This window comes from Protopterus annectens, chromosome 11.part0 (assembly GCF_019279795.1).
Source record: "Protopterus annectens isolate FY-2018-M chromosome 11.part0, PAN1.0, whole genome shotgun sequence".
Classification (NCBI taxonomy): domain Eukaryota; kingdom Metazoa; phylum Chordata; order Ceratodontiformes; family Protopteridae; genus Protopterus; species Protopterus annectens.
This window is the reverse complement of record NC_056745.1, coordinates 833,693,160-833,709,646: the sequence shown is the minus strand read 5'-3', so window position 1 is coordinate 833,709,646 and position 16,487 is coordinate 833,693,160. Positions and strand designations below refer to the sequence as shown.

The 16,487-nt window shown below is 39.7% G+C and overlaps 1 protein-coding gene across 6 annotated transcripts in view; it reads right to left on the bottom strand.

Annotated features, from left to right (window-relative positions):
* The window catches only part of DENND2A (DENN domain containing 2A), a 2,268,767-nt gene that overhangs the window by 813,326 nt on the left and 1,438,954 nt on the right, over positions 1-16,487 (bottom strand). For all 6 annotated transcript variants that reach the window (XM_044088248.1, XM_044088247.1, XM_044088242.1 and 3 more), the window contains one exon: positions 2,199-2,339. In XM_044088248.1, the coding sequence (XP_043944183.1) occupies positions 2,199-2,339 (141 nt within the window). The remainder of the gene's footprint in view (positions 1-2,198; positions 2,340-16,487) is intronic.

Below are 16,487 nucleotides of genomic sequence, written 5' to 3'. Positions count from 1 at the left end.
CTGCACAGGTAGCTGTAATGCACGCAATCCCTTTTAGGGCAATTTCTTGCATGTCTTCTTCTACTGTAAATTTTTAGCTTCTCTTTGGGATTTCTTCAGCAGAAAACTTTATTTGAACAAATCTAAAGTGGAATTAAAACGATTTAGGAAGTTTTGTGGGCTGTATTCTCTGGGACCACAGACTCATAGGGACCGATTCTTAAAGACTTACTCTTAATGTAACTGACTTACCCCTACATAAGTAAGACTGTGTGATAGACGGGCCCTTACACTACAGTATTATGCTGAGATTAAGTGTTTTGGAATCTGGCCCATAATTTTAATTTAAGAACATTTTTTATTACTGCCTGTTGGTTGACTTTGCTAGAAATACCAGAGAAACATTATATAAATAACATGTCTATTTTAACAAGTTTAAGTTGAAATGGGTCCTGTACATAGCACAAGCAGAAAGCTGTAATTTAAAGTAGAAAGGGATGATGATGAAATTGGAGGAAGCTCAAAACACATGGATAGACTGGGATTTTTGATGCAGATCCTTAAGGAGAATAACAATAACCATGCAGAATATTATATTCATAAAGTAACAAAGTATTCTAAGAACTAAGCCAAAACGGGAATGGAGAAAGAAGATTCTGCCGATAGGGATGACTGCAATTAGGGACACAGACAACAGACAAGAGGGGGCTGGAATTTACTGGAGAAAACTGGCAAAGAAACCAAGGTATTAGGAGCAAATAATTCGGGAGGGAAAGGTAATAGAATGGGAAGAGGCCAAGAATGTATTTAGACTGCAGGGCAGAGATTGCCTTCCCTACCAAGGACTGATATCAGAGTATAGCCAAAGAGAAAGAAATAGGGGGAGCCTAAGCAAAAGACCAGCAATGGTAGAGTTTTTAGTAAAATCTAGAACAGAAGCTGCTGTTAAAAAATGGGTAATTAGTACAACATATAAATTATTGCATGATAACTATAAGAATCAATCAGAGGAGGTTAGAAAGGACTGGGAAGAGAAACTATATAAGTAAATCACAAAGAAACAACAGAGGTATATATGCATGATGACCAAATATGCAACAAAGTCTAGAAGATTTAGGATATTTGCTTGGTTTTATACCCTGGGTAGACTCCAAAGAATTTTTCCTCAGGTAGACAGCAAATATTGGAGTGACAGGGAATAAAGAGGTACTTGGGAACGTATTTTTTGGGAGTGTAATGAGTTGGCAGACTTTAAAAATTCCCTGCAGACTACTCTATCAGAAATACTGGATGAGTAAATTGGTATCACTAAGGAAGTGATTTTTTAGCTAAGATATAGAATTGGAATTACCTAGACATAGTAAGGCTTTGCTGAGCCTAATTATGGTTGCTGCCAAAAAAGCAATTACTAGAAAATGGAAATCAAAATCTAAACCAACTGTAGTAAAAATAGTGAATATAGTAAATGAGATAAAACAACTGGAAATGGGATCTTTAGAAAAGGGTAGGAGTAAATTACATAGAAAAAGTGGGAATTGTGGGAACAATACATGCAGAATAATGTTTTGGTGGAGGAATGAGTTTTAAAAAAAGGCAGGATTTGAATGAGCTATGTAACATTTAACTGACAATGACTGGCTAGATTATAAGTGATGTATAACGTTTGCCACTAAATATTTTTCAAATGGTTTGTTTTCATTTATATAAATGTACAACTGCCTATGCCATCAGTGATAATTTAATAAAGATGTTTTTTGTTAAAAAAATAAATTATTTACAGACTGGAGGTTATACAGGATATTAATTCTGCAAATCTACTTGCATATGAAAAACAATCGTAATAGGGCTCTTTGGCTGCTATCTTTTTTTGAAAATATGATCAGGTCTAAAATTTCTTCAGTATAAGAATATCTTTGAAGCAGTACACGTTTGTAAGTTTAAATTACATTGTTACTGTTCTCATCTCTCCCGATGACTGCTTGAACATATTAAAATAGAAATAAATAATATAGAGAAGAATAAGCATCCCATATACAATATTACTTCTTACATCTTAAACTGCTGACCTTTTACTGCTCACTAGTTTCAGTGTCAGGATTATTTGCTATAACATTAACATAATAATTTTCAGCAGATAGTCAGAGTTACTTCATAACTGTGAGACCAAGCTTCTTTAAAAGTGCACTCTGTTTCTCTATTTGTAACTACACTTCCCTTACCTCAGTACCTGACCCTGGAAGGAAATTCTTCACAGAAATTTTACGGCCTGGTGCTGGAAAAGGGGCCTCCATGATGCCTCTCATAAATGGCTGGACAAGAGCAGGAGAAATTACACGCCGTTTTTCAACTTCATCTAGAATCTACAGAGAAAAAATATATTTAAGAAATAAGTCTTTCTCATGATTCCCAAAATATTGTACTTGTTTCCAGATATTATAATGTCAGCAAGAAAAAGTTCATTAAATTGTCCAAGGATATAACATTTTACCATATAAACAACAGAAGCAGTGACTAACAAAATACTGAAAATATACAGCACAACAAATTTAGTTTCAAGCATCCCATTCCTTATAGCATATTCCATTAAACAACAGAAATATTAATATCAATTTAAACATTTCTAGAAAGCCTACATTTTTAATGAAAGCAGCTATATTTGACAGAACAACTGTATTAGTAACAGCAGCTATATTTCTGTGATTTAAGAGAAAATGTCCTGAAGGTGGTAGACTGCAGGTAATAACATGTACAAGTTGTCTGACTCTGTGGCACACAGGAAGGGAGTCCTAGCTGTGATTCCAGTGACCTGGGATTGGTTAGCTGTCTAGGCAGTGAAGGACAGGACTGACAGCTGGGCCAATTGGACCAATCTCCTCTCGGGGGGGGGGGGGGGTGTTTGTGAGCAGCTGGATAGAATGGGATTTCTCTGGTGGAGAACAAGGAAAAAACTTCCTGTACTTGGAATCGGTTGGGGCTGTTTGCTGCTAATGGCTCTTGTGGAAGTTAGAGACAGACAGCAAAGTCAGCCCATCGTGTATTCACTTTCCATTCCTTAGCTGAGATTCTGTGGGCACTTATAGGGCTGTAACAAGAAAAGTCCTCAAACCCCCAATGGCTGCTTTAATGACTGCTCATCTTGACCAACTCTTAACCTTGATGAGGGAAAATGAATGGGTTAATTGGTTCGGGGGGGGGTGATGATCACCATGCCCCTGGAGTAAAAAAAAACCAAACACCAGTATGGAGCAGTTTAAAATCTGTCATGTGAACTTTTTAATATACATTTGTCAAAATTAATTTATAATACAGCACTCCAGTGTTCCAGGAAAATGAACATGAAAAAATAAAGTGCAATAAAAAGTTCACTAACATCTTTCCTTTCAGTCTAGCAGTATATCACAAGTAAATAGTACACATTTATTATTCTGTAAGAATGTGGGAGATACTTGCAGTAACTGGAGTTCTTTAAGACTAAAACTTCTGCAGTAAAGCAGTTTGGAATTAATGATTAGCAATATTAGCTCCCATCTAGTTTTTTCCTCCTGGAAATCAACTGTCTCCTGGCAAGAACTGGTGGTGGTCTGTCTCATGTTGATACACCATTGTTATCACTGGTATGTGCCCCTACATAAAATGTCAGATCATTGTCAGATCATTCCACCTTCTGCTCTTCTACCAAAAACCTACCAAATTAGCAATATGACTTAAAATTGTAATATACTAACACCTACAAAAAGTAAGCACACTAATAAATATTACAGTTTCATTGTAGTTAAACTAAGATGATGTGCAGTGAATAACACTGTTCTTTCAAAGTGCTTGGTTCTCCAGTTTGGTTCCACATATGGTGTAAAGTCAGCATATCTTCTATATATCAATGTGGGCTTATTTGATTAGTAGTTGTATAAATTGACCACGGGTGCATTTGTTGTGTGCCTGCATATAATGCATATATTCATTCTGTGATAAATGATCTCATTCAGTATGGTTTTCTTCTTTATCCAGTCAAGCTCATCTCCACCATGACATTGAATAAGATAAACTGGGTATTGGAAAATGAATGCATGAGCGTGAACAAATGAATGAAAGAATGAAGGGTAACACTACAATGCGATGGTATATTACTGCTGCAAGTCCCTCTCTCTCTCTTAAAATCTGCTATTATGGTGGTATAACATAATGCCCCCTTTGGCATGTATATGTCCAGACACAAGGAACAACTGAAATGTCCACAGAGTACCTTACTAAAAAGACACAGGTTCTGAACAACATATACTACATGGACCAACTCAAAGCTCTATCACTATACTTGGTATCATACAGACTGCTAAGAGGTGACCTGTATTTTGCATGCAACAAATTCTCTAACCCATTACTGATGGGTTGTAGAATGCCTTGTATGCCAGACAAGGCATTTTCCAACCCATTTCCAATGGATTTACTGCACATCAGAAATTTAAATGGCATCAGAAATATTTGGTCTAGGGATCTAAATCTCTTCTGTAACATTAACAGAACAGATTTAGAGGACAGATACATCTCATAGAGGCTACTTCTGCTCTGGAACAGACTCCCCATTCACATAAAACAATGTTCATCCCTGTCCATATCCAAGCGTAACTTGGATCTATAGATTGAAAACAGAAAACTTACCCCAGGATTGCCCCTGTGCTACTGCTTGACAGAGGCAGCTCCTAAATGCTTTATTTAATGCATGGATCCCCTCACATTTTCTATGGTGTGATTCCAGTTATTCTGACTAGGGGTAATGTATAGTTATCGACCATGGGATGGGTAAGGCCAATCCATAACCAAATGAGATAGGTTATTTGGAGAACAAAAAGGGAAATTAGCTAGGATTGAAATGGCCTGTAAGGACAGCTAGCCTAGTGCTTATCTATGAATCTATGGTATCTCATACAACTATATACTCTTTATGGAGGATTCTTGCAACAATAACGCTTACTCATAGGTTCATAGGTATGTATTAGGCTAATGACCACCAGGGCCTTTTTAAGCCTAGCTATGCATCTCAAACCTCTGATAAGTTCTGGTACTCTTGGTAGTCTACGCAGAGGCTTGAGAAATGAAACATTTACAAGCAAGGGCCTGGGGGATGAACCTTTGCAAGCTGCCTGTGTCCATTAAAGACAAACATGCCAAACCAGAGGTAAATTTATAGTTCCCCATCCAGTTTTCCAAGTTACACTTGAATTGTACTGGGGAGGACCTCTGCTTCACATACATGGGGAGCCTGTTGCAGTGAAGGGGCAGTCTCTGGGATACATTCCTGTCCCTCCAGCAGATCCTATTTATATCACAGGGAAGGTTTAAGTCTTTAGAATGGGGAATTCTGGTGCTGTTAGTTTTGCAAATATGAAGGTCCATCAGAGTAGTGTCCAAAGATGTCTTGTATACCAGGCATAGAACTCCCCTCAATGGCCTGGAGGAGACAAAATTTAGGGATAGAGCTTTGAGGCAGTCTGCATAGGACATGTTATTTACACCATGTATTCATTTAGTGAGGAACCTCTGTGGACATTCCAATGGTTGGGAATGTCTGGCTAGGTACATACCAAAGGGACACTGTACTCAATGATAGGTCTAATGAGTGCTTGAATACAGGCGAACAATGACTTCCTTAACCCTAGATGCCATACCTTGTTTATAAATTGCATAGCATAGAATGACTTCCTAACTACAGTTGTGTGCTCCCACATCTCTGACTACTGGGTCAACTCTGTCTGTGTAGTTACCAGGAGTGGCTGACTTCCCAATGGATACTCATGCATTTCATGGTGCTTAGGATTAGTCTACAGGTCTGACACCACTTATTTGTCTGTGTCAGTCCTACTTGGAGAAAATTACTGTCAGTGGGGGATTCTATGGCTGCTACTAATTTGCAATTTGCAAATTTAGTCAGACAGAGGCCCTTGACACTGACCTTAACTTAAGAGAAGTAGATTCCAAAAAGCAGCAGCACCAGGACCGATCCCTTTGGGACTCCACTGGTGACTGTACTGTTTGTAGATGTGGACTCTACTCTGTGAGCCAGCTGGCTATCCACTGGGTGACACATAAGCATTTATATGTAAGCCTTTGAGTTTGTCAACAATGCCCAAGTGTGGTATTGTGTCGCATGTTTTGATCAGGTCATGGTAGGAAGTGTGAACATTTTTTGCCATTGTCCATTGCTTTGGTGACCTTATCACAGAAATCTACCAGATTCAGTAGACAAGACCTGCTCCTAACGAATCCAGACTGGATTGAGCCAGTGTTTGGAGGTTTTCTGTGTCATTACTGATCATTTCCATGCTAATTCTTTTCATGCCTTTGCATATGAGACCAGTGAGACTTATGGGCCGGTAATTTCCAGAGTCTGTAGATGGGCCAGCTTTATGTAGAAGGATGGCTGTTGCTGTTCTCCATTCATAAGGTGAAAAGCCTGTTTGTTGGCTGCACTTAAATAGTGATTATGTCATGCTTCATGCTATTTACAATAGCAGCCTGGGATATTGTCAGAGCCCACTGATGCACTGTTTGGCCTTAGAGAGAGAATGCATTCAGGATCTGTTCCTTAGGGGTAGTTGGAGGAGTTATCTTTCATGGCATTTCTTGATAGGATGCTGAGGGGACAGAGGGATAAAGTTAGAGCCCAATTTTTTTCTGCCAGTAGGTTTGCTGTATCTTCTGGCTCACTGTAGATGTGCACACAATTCTATATTGTCTTTCAGGTTGGAGACATACCTAAAGAATGCTTTGAGGTTGTCCTTGGCCTGGGAGGACAGATTTACCTCATATTTGGCTCTGGTAGATTTTGTCCTCTGAGTTGTTTGTTTACTTTGAGAAGAGTGATTTTATCTTGCTGGGTGCTACACCTTCTAATTTTTGCCAATACTTTCTTCCTTCTGTTATACAGACTATTGACGTTGTGATTCCACCAGGGTAGTTTGTTTTTTAAGATATTTCTGTACTTATTCCTTGTGGATACAGTTGCCCACATTCAGCTATTAATATGCTTGTATGGGGTTTTTGCAAACAGTTCTGCATTGGCAGCAGAGTTATCAGGGTTTTGCGGGAGGCTTGAAATTTTACCAGGTTATCACTTAATACTAAGAAGTCAGCCCTAGAGTAGTTCCTGAACATTCCAGAGTTAGCTGGGGTTCCAGGTTTTATTTTTACTTCAAAGGAGACTATTTTTGTGGTCTGACCTTACCAGAAAGGAAATTACACAAGGGGCTGTAGAGCACTTTCTCGTATTAGTGATAACAAGATCCAGTATGTTTGAGCCATTGGTTGATGACTGGCAATCTTGTCAGGGAGTTTGTGCTTACAAAGTACAGGAATCTCTATCCCTGCATTCTTGGTGTTGTATATGACTCCAATTTAAAAGTGTGCTAATTAAAGTCACCCATGAATATGGTACTGGCTTGGATTTTGAGTGTTTCCAGTAAGTTTAAATACATGTTACGGGTATCCTGGGTCAAAGATGGGACCTAGAGCTTGCAAGAAAGTGGTATGCAATTTTGACTATGGTGATTCAAACATGGAGAAACTCAGGTGCACTGTCCTGTTTGACCAACCTTGAGGTATGTTTACTTCTGATGCAAATTGAAACACCTCCACCTTTAGTCCCTGTCTGTGTAGTAGCTCATCTAAATGTATGGAATGCATTCTAGCCTTGCACTTATCTTCTTCTGTCAGTGGCTTTAAATCATGTCTCACTGATTGGCTCTCACCACTATTTTGTGCTCCTTACTTTTCAACTTCTTTGGCATTCTTCTGACATGCATCACACTTGACACGCTGCAGCTTCTCTGATTCTAGCTTTGACCTCCTCATTCAGACTTCCTTTCTAAACACTCCTCCCAAAAACCTGAAGCTGTTAACCTGTTCCACTATTTTCCCTTCTATCTCAGTTCTCAGCTTCTTCGGATTTCTCCCAGTTGCTGCCATTACAGCTATCTTATCTGTACTCAGTTTCATCCCAAATGCCTTCAGTTTTGCATTACATTTCCCTATCCTTTGCTGAAGTCTGCCTGTACTGCCACATCATCTGCATACAGCAGCTTTGTTGATCTGTCCCCGCCAACCTGTTTGCTAATGTAGTCCATCACCAGTATGAACAGCAGTGGGCTCAGAGTTGAACCCTGATGCACAACCCCTCCCACTGGGATCCCGTCTGTGAGACCAAACACTGTCCTTACTTGAGTCATTGGGTCCTTGTACATAACTTGCACTAGTTCTACCAATGGAAATTTTGAACCACCACATGACTGCCCAAATCAGATTTCTTGGATCTTGTCATATGCTTTCTCCAAGTCTAGAAATGTGCAGTTGGACTTGTTTCCCATTTCTATTTTCTTCTCAAGTATCTGTTTCACTGCAAGCACTGGGTCAGTTGTGCTGGATCCTGATCTGAATCCAAACTGTGCATTTCCCATCTTACTTTCTACTACTCTGTGTATTCAATTATCAATCACCCTCTCCAGAACTTTCATACAATGTGACAGGAGTTTGATAGCTATATACTACCTACAGTTGTTAATATCACATTTGTTCTTGAACACTGGAATGGGTACATTTATTTTCCAGTCACCTCGGATATGCCTTTCTCTCTGTACTGCTATGTATACCCTTAAGAGCCACTTCTCCCCTTTTCTCCCCTATCTCACCCAACATCTTTATCATGCCTGCTGTGACCTCATCAGAGCCTGCTGCTTTCCCCTGACTTCATTTTCTTTAGTGCTGTTCTTACTTCTTCTACGGTGAGATCCTCCTCTTCTCTCATCATAGGCTGTGCTTAGGGCAGTACAGCTTCTGTGTTTTTTTTTTTCATTCATAAGCTGGTGGAACTACTCCTTCTCCTCGTCTGTCTTTGATGTCCTGTTGACTGGTGAGCAGGTTGTTGCTGGCATCCATTATGAAGGGTGTCATCTGACTACCTTCTTTATCTTTCTGCCACTGCCTTGCAAACTGATACAGTTTCTTTGTACCATCTACTGAATCACTTTCCAGAAGCTGGTAGAGTGCATCTAATGACTTGTTCTTTGCTATTTAAACTCCTTTCTTAGCCTCTGTTAGCATACTAGTATTCCTTACTAGCCTGGTCTGTCTTTTCTATCTCCCACATTTTCCTGCACTCCTTATTTCTTATGATGACTTCCTGGACTTCTATATTCCACCACCAGCTTTCATTATGTACCTAATTTCCAAACCTGGCTCTGTTGCATATTTGTTCTGTAGCCCTCACACATGCTGTTTTGAGGTGCTGCCATTCTTCTTCAACTCCATCTATTTCCTTTTCTTCTTGAGGTGCTATAACCCTGAGTAATTCCTTGAACTGTCGTGGTTTCTCTCCAGTCAACTTCCAAGTCTTCAGCCCGATCTCCGTTAACCTTACAGCCTTCTATGACTACTGCTGATTGTGGCAACCAGTGGTTTATGCTGTGGGCCAACTGTTTCACTAGGGATGACTTTACAATTGCTGATTTTTCCTCAGTGCCCTTTCCTTACTATGAGGAAGCCTACCTGAGTTGTATGTTGGCCACTCTTGTATGCGATCTTGTGACTGTGTCTCTTTCTGAGCCATGTGTTGTTCACTATCAAGCATTTGCCAGACAGAAGTCTAGAATGGCTTCTCCTTCTTTATTCTTTTTGCCCCATACGTGAATTCAGGTCACCCATTATCAGCACCAATTACTGATATCCTGCTTTACCTACTAGGTCCTGCAACTGCAGTCAGTGTGCACTCTTTTCCTCAGTATCACAACCCTGCTGTGAGGCATAGGCTGAGATTATGAATGCTATCCTATTATTATAGGTGATACAGTGGTGCAGTGGTGAGCATTGTCACCTCACAGCTAGAGGTTCTCCGGTTCGATTCTTGGCTGGGGGTGCATTCTGTGCAGAGTTTGCATGTCCTCCCTGCATTCGCATGGGTTGCCTCTGGGAGCTCCCATTTCCTCCCACATTCCAAAGACATGCATCTGGAGCATTTCTCCCCAGGCCTCTAATGAAAATGGGCTCTATCCCAGGCAGACTTTCCCGATAAACAAATGTTAAATAAAGAAATAAAAATAAATTAGACTGGAGTCTTATTGCCAAGAGTCTGTCACTAATTCTGATGACATCCTTCACTATCTTCTGAAACCTCTCCCTCACTACAATTCCCAGTGGGAGTGTGTGCACAATTCCCAAACCATTTCTACCCTGTCCTCTCATGCACTAGACTCTGGATCCCAAGTTAAATGGCTTTGCTGTACTGCCCTTCCATCTTGTCTCCTGAATGCATAGGATATCCAGCCTTCTCTGTACCATCATATCATATACTTCCAGTTTCAGTCCTGTCACTGACTCTTAGTTCATGTTTGGCAGGTTAATTGGTTTTATGCCCAGATTTTGCTCAACAGAGCTATTCCAGGTAACTCAATCTGGGCATCTGGAGACATTTTTTTAGCAAGAAATCTATTACAAAGTGGATGAGAAGCAAAACAAAAAATCTTTCTAATTACTGAATCCATACTACTGAGGAATTTTTATGCCTACAAAGAGAAAGATAATTACATTGCGCTTATTCATGAACATACTATAGCAGCAAAAATGAATCTTAATAGCGGTTCAAAGGTGCTAGGAAAAGAAAAAAAAATCTCTGCTGGTGTCACACTAGAGCAGGGTTGCCAGACGTCCCTATTTGGGCGGGACTGTCCCGAGATCAGCAGCCTGATCCCGAGTCCCGCCCTGCCAGTTTAAATCCCAGCCAGCCTCCGCTTTGTTTTTTTTTTTGATTGTCCCGTATACCTGGCATACGGGCCAATCAAAAATTGCTAAACACGGAGCTACTTGTGTTGAATGCGGAACTGCAATGCATTAAACACGAGAAGCTCAGTGTTTAGTGCAGAGCTACTGTTCTTTAATGTGGAACTGTGTTCCGCTTTTTTTTTTTTTTTTTTGGTCTTCACTTACTGTGAAGACCTTTTTTTTGGTCTTCACTTGCCGTGAGAGACCTTCTTTTTTTTTTTTTTTTTGTCCCTACCTGGGGGGCTGGAAATCTGGCAACCCTGCACTAGAGACATGCTACAGAAAAGGTTATGTGCTGTGAAATTTCTCTGCCATAAGTCTTGTGACAGCTTGTCAAACTGATGTTTGTTAAACCCCTACAACAGTAAAAATAGTTTTGTTGTTGTATATTACAAGAAAGAAAATTGTGAATAAACCTGGGGAAACCAGTTGTGAAATTGCAAACTGCCTATGATGAAAATGACTGGCAAGACAGGCAATAAGTGCAAGAAAGTACAGTTGTGTAAATATTACCATAACAGTTAATGTCCTCCCTGGCTAGAATGGCAGGTACAGGAAGAACATACTGAAAGAAAGCTGTCAAGGACAATACCGTTGGGAGTTGAAAGAGTGGCCAACATTGTCACTGTCTGAATCCTGCAGCCCAGATTCACATGATCCTGAGAAGGAGTCAGGACAGGTTTTGGAAGGTGATAGTGAGCCCCAGATTTTGAAGGAGATATAAGGTGGGCTCCAGAGCCTGTAATAGGAAAATGGGAGAAAAAGATTTAAAAACAAGGTCATCTAAATATGGAAAAATATCAGTGCCTTGAAGCCTGCAAAAAGCAATCACAGGAGCTAAGCATTTTGTGAATACCCTTGGGGCAGTAGAGAGGCCAAAGGGCAAAGCAGAGAACTGAAAATGAGAGGAAGAAACAGAGAAATTCAAAAATTTCTGGACAAGATGGTGAATAGGAATATGAAGGGAAGCATCCTTCAGATCCAAAGACACCAGCAAAGCCTGATGCATTAGCAGAAGAAACAAGGTTTGAAGAGAAAGCATCTGAAAGGAAGGAACCTTTTGAAAGGTGTTGAGCAAGGAGAGAGTCAGAATAGGCATCCAAGTTCCCTCCTTTAGAGTAACTAGGAACATTCTGGAGAAGAACCCTTTTCCTACTTGGGAAGAAGGGACAGGCTGAAGAGTTCCCTGGTCCATCGGGGACCTAAGAACCTCTGAGAATTGGGGAAGCTGCTCTCAAGAAGGTTGAAGAATCCATGAAAAAGGAGGGGGAGGGGAGACTTCTACACCATGAAGTAAATAAGATGGATGATGGACAGAATCAAAGAATCTGAGGTGATGAGTTGCCAGTTTAGAAGACAAAGGGGGAACCGAAGAAACAAGAGAACCTGGCTGAGGGTTGAGGGGCAAAATGTCAAAGAGATCTAGACTTGTCAGGGAAAGAAGGCTTCTGAGCAACAGAAGCCTGAGAAAACATAGCAGGAGGAGCTCACTTACCACCTTCCTGCCTTTAGTAGCCTGAAGAGGCTGCCTGTGAACAAAGTTAGACCAAGTAGGGTAGTTCCTCTGGAACCTAGGGATGGGGGACAGAAAATATGTTTAATGTCCTGCGAAGCTTTACCTTTCTCTTGAAGACAGCAGCAGTCCCAAAGAGATTTTTATTATCCAAAGGAGAATCCATCAGCTTGGCCTTAATGTCCTCAGATAATGACTGCAGATGAAGCCAAACGTAACACCTGATGACAAACCCCAAATCTATGGAAGAGGTATCAGCAGCATCATAGCTGTACTTGACATAGTGTTGAGCCACCTGCGAGGTAGAACCCAAAATAAAAAGAACTGCCGATTTTCCTATAGAATCAGGGAGGTCAGAAACAACCTTACAAGGCTGGGCAATCATGGGCAGAATAAGTTAATTAATGGCCTTAAAGTCAAAAGTGGTAGCAGTATAGACCTGCTTTCCAATCCTCTCCATGGTCCTACTGTCTTTATCCAAAGGCAGGAGCTTGGAAGAGAGCAAAAACTTGGCTTGCCAGAGAATACTGACATCACAGCAGTATCAGTGGAAGGACATTTAAACAGGAATTGATAATCCTCATGAACCTTGTAGAACCTATCAGGTTTCTTGGGAGCAGGAGGGGTGAGAATCAGAAGTCTTAGAGCAGCTATAAAAGTGTCCAACAAAGCAGAATGTTTAGGTGTTTTCACCAGAAACAACTCATAATGCCTCTTCTGGATGTTATACACCAAAGAAGAATCCCACTTAAAGTACTCCATCACCTTGGCTACTGTGTGTCCCCAAAAGACATCTTCTCCAAAGGAGACTCATGGGTAATGGATTCCTCCTCATCAGACCCTTCATAAGACTCTGAATCCTCATCTGAGGAATCAAGTTCTCTAGTCCTTTTAGAAGGAATAGAAGTCAAAGGGGGGAGTAGGCACAGAAACCCCTTATGGAGGCTTCAGGGCCATTAAGGCATTAAACAGGCCCTAAGTAATCTCTTGCCATTCCCTCGGAGGGTCCTTAGGAAGAAGAGAAGAATGATTAGTCTTCTGCCCTAACAAACACCAGAGGTTCTGACCCCTGACAAGATACAGTCAGGGTACCCAGTCTTCTTCTCTGACCTGAATCTGTGGAATCCCTCTAACGTCTTCTGAGATAACGAAATGTGGTTCCCCTCTCAATGTCTGGAACATACACCTGCAAAGGCTCAGAGGACATGCAAAAGGAATGATTCATGCCAGCCTCCTACTAGGTCATGGCAGAGGAATCTGAAGTTGACACTAAATGCCCAACAGAGCTATCATCCGCTTCTAGACAGATGTCCAGTGGAAGCTGGACAGCAAAAGATTCTGGCCAAGATTTCTGGACCTTCTTCTTGCCTATTGGTAGTACTTCGGGTTTAATTGATTCTGCCATGCTACCTTGGGACAATTGTTTAAGCTGCTGGTTCTCTAGATAAATGGTCAGGAAAGACAACCAACTTCTAAATGTCTTAGGCACAAATGCTGTACAAATACTACAGGAAGTATGGTCATGAGAAGCACCCAAACAAAAGAAACACTGTTCTTGATGATCCTTATGGGGAATCTGCCTCCAACACTGACATTTTCCCTTCTTGGATGACATGAACTGCAAGGAAACAAAACAAACAAACAAAAAAAAAAAACAAAAACAAAAATAAGTAAGAAAAAAAGACCACAACAGGGCATTTATCTAATGGTTACGTATTAGCATGGCAAAGGGCTTTCATACTGAAAATCAATGGTTTCAGAATAGCGGCAAAGAAGTTCTAGGTAACTGCATCCCTATATCACCTATATGCCCTACATCCTGTATGTGTAACGTATGGCACATACAAGATCTAAAGGCTTTGGTATTCTGGCCTGGTGTTGGCCTCTCCTTAGCAGGAGATCCATAAGGTGCAGAATACTGCAACAGTGATATGGAAGGACATCAAATGTGCTAAAAATAATGTTGCTTTCATGGAAAGAAAGCACGTAATAGACCCTGCAGAAATGAAGCAACCTGTGTTTACAAAACAAAATGGTGTTAACTATCTAAGTTTGGCTACAACCAGTACTATGGTGCAGGAAAAAGAGAATGCTTTGCAGCAAAATATTTCTGATAGGCAGAACCAAATGGGTGTTTTGCAATTAACTCTGCAAACTGAAACTTTTTTGACAGTGGTAGCTGTAGGTTTAAATGATGTAAAAAGTTAGAAATACAACTGAAGAACAGAACTTCAGTTTTAAGTCAGTGTGTGTAGAACTACCGAAGTAGCCAGGGGTGCTGACTAAAAGCAGAGTCAATCAATAGTAAAACTGGAAGAGATGGGTTCTTAAAATGAAAATAAAAGTGTTAAAAGTTATTGGCTGAGCTTAATCAGCAAAAGAGAAGTCGAAACAAAAAAAAAAATGTTGCTTTGTCCAAAATGCTCTCTGCACTTTCTGTAAAACTCAGAACAGTGAAACGTAACAATGAACTAGAAAGTGCTAAGCAAAATGGCGTCACAAGTGCAAAAAAAATAAGTAGCTATGGTTAAGCAAATTTGGGTTCACTGAAAAAAAGAATGAAAGTTTAAGGAACAACATGGAAAGCATGAAATGGCTGCAGTAACAGTCTGGGCAGCTGCCTAAAAGCCAAACTAAAACACATCAGAAGTAAAAAGAAGCTGTTTTAAAGGAATTAGTAAAAACAGTACTTAAACTGTAAAAAGGGCAAAATGACTTGGTGCTTTAATTTTAAACAAACAAAAAAAGAAGTCCGTTTCAGACCCAAGTTGTAATTATTTTAATTATTTTATTGTAATGGAGATGGAAGAATTGTGGCAGGAATGAGAAAATACCTGGTGGTCTAGTGGTTAGGATTTGGTGCTCTCACCACCACGGCCCGGGTTCGATTCCCAGTCAGGGAACTTCAATGGATTTTTTAGAGTTGGGAGGGTGGCCTAATGGTTAAGGTGTTTGTCTTGCAAGCACAAAGTGCAGGGTTTGAGTCTCACAAGGGATAAATGGCTAGGCTTAAAATGGCTCGCAAGGGCATTTAGCTTAGTACTAATCTATGAACCTAAAAGTTAAAAACCCTCTTTGATTTAAAAGTGAAGTCCCACAATGAACAAACCGAAAATGAAATATTAAAATCACAACTCCAAGAAACTGGCGTAAAGTTAAAAAACTACAATCGTGAAGGTCTTACCGTAACAATGTAAGTTTGAGTAGATACAGCTATGATATATGTTCCAGTAGTCTTACCTACTGGGACTTCAGCTGCAGAGCCCCCAGACATCAGGCTTGACTTCTACAGCCCAAATTGTTTCCACTCATTGTAGCAAATTCCTACCCCTGGTACTTTTATGAAATTACTTTATCTCTGTATGCCTTTGTTTGCACTCAAGATATTACTCAGTAAAGGAAGTTGTTTGCATAAGTGAGGTATTTTCTTTGATGAAATGTGGCATGAGAGGCTTCAATATGTTAAAACTGTGGTAAATACAGTTATTATCAGTGTTTCCACTAAGCCAACATTTCCCATGATACCAGAGAATGGATAAATGAATGAATAATAAATAGAAACATTTACAGACAGAGAGATGGCAACTGCCGAACTCATATGAAGAAAAGCTATCCCTTTCTCAGTGCTTATTTAGTCATTCATTTATTTGTAGAATTAAGAAAAATTGTGTCTATTTACACAATTAGCAATATAATCCACACTCCGTATCTCTCAGGGTGTAACAACATACAGTGCAGGAATCAATTTCATTTTTATTCAATTTCATTTTTATCCAGTATCATCCAAAAGTTACATGATATGCAATGGTCTGCAAGACTCGTAAATATAGTAATACACACACACACATTTTATATACATATATATATATATATATATATATATATATATATATATATATATATATATATATATATATATATATATATATATATATATATATATATATATATATATATATATATATATATATATATAAATATATATATATATATATATGCACATCTAGCTCTATATATATATATATATATATATATGGATGGATTGTATCACTTCATCTAAAGACCAATTCACTGACACCAAATCACCTAAAGTTCATTTCACCAAAAACTCATTTCACTGACAAGTAGTACTCTAAGGCAAGTCAAAGGTATATGTCCTTTTCCCCACTGTAGTGTGATACTGGTGTTAGTATAT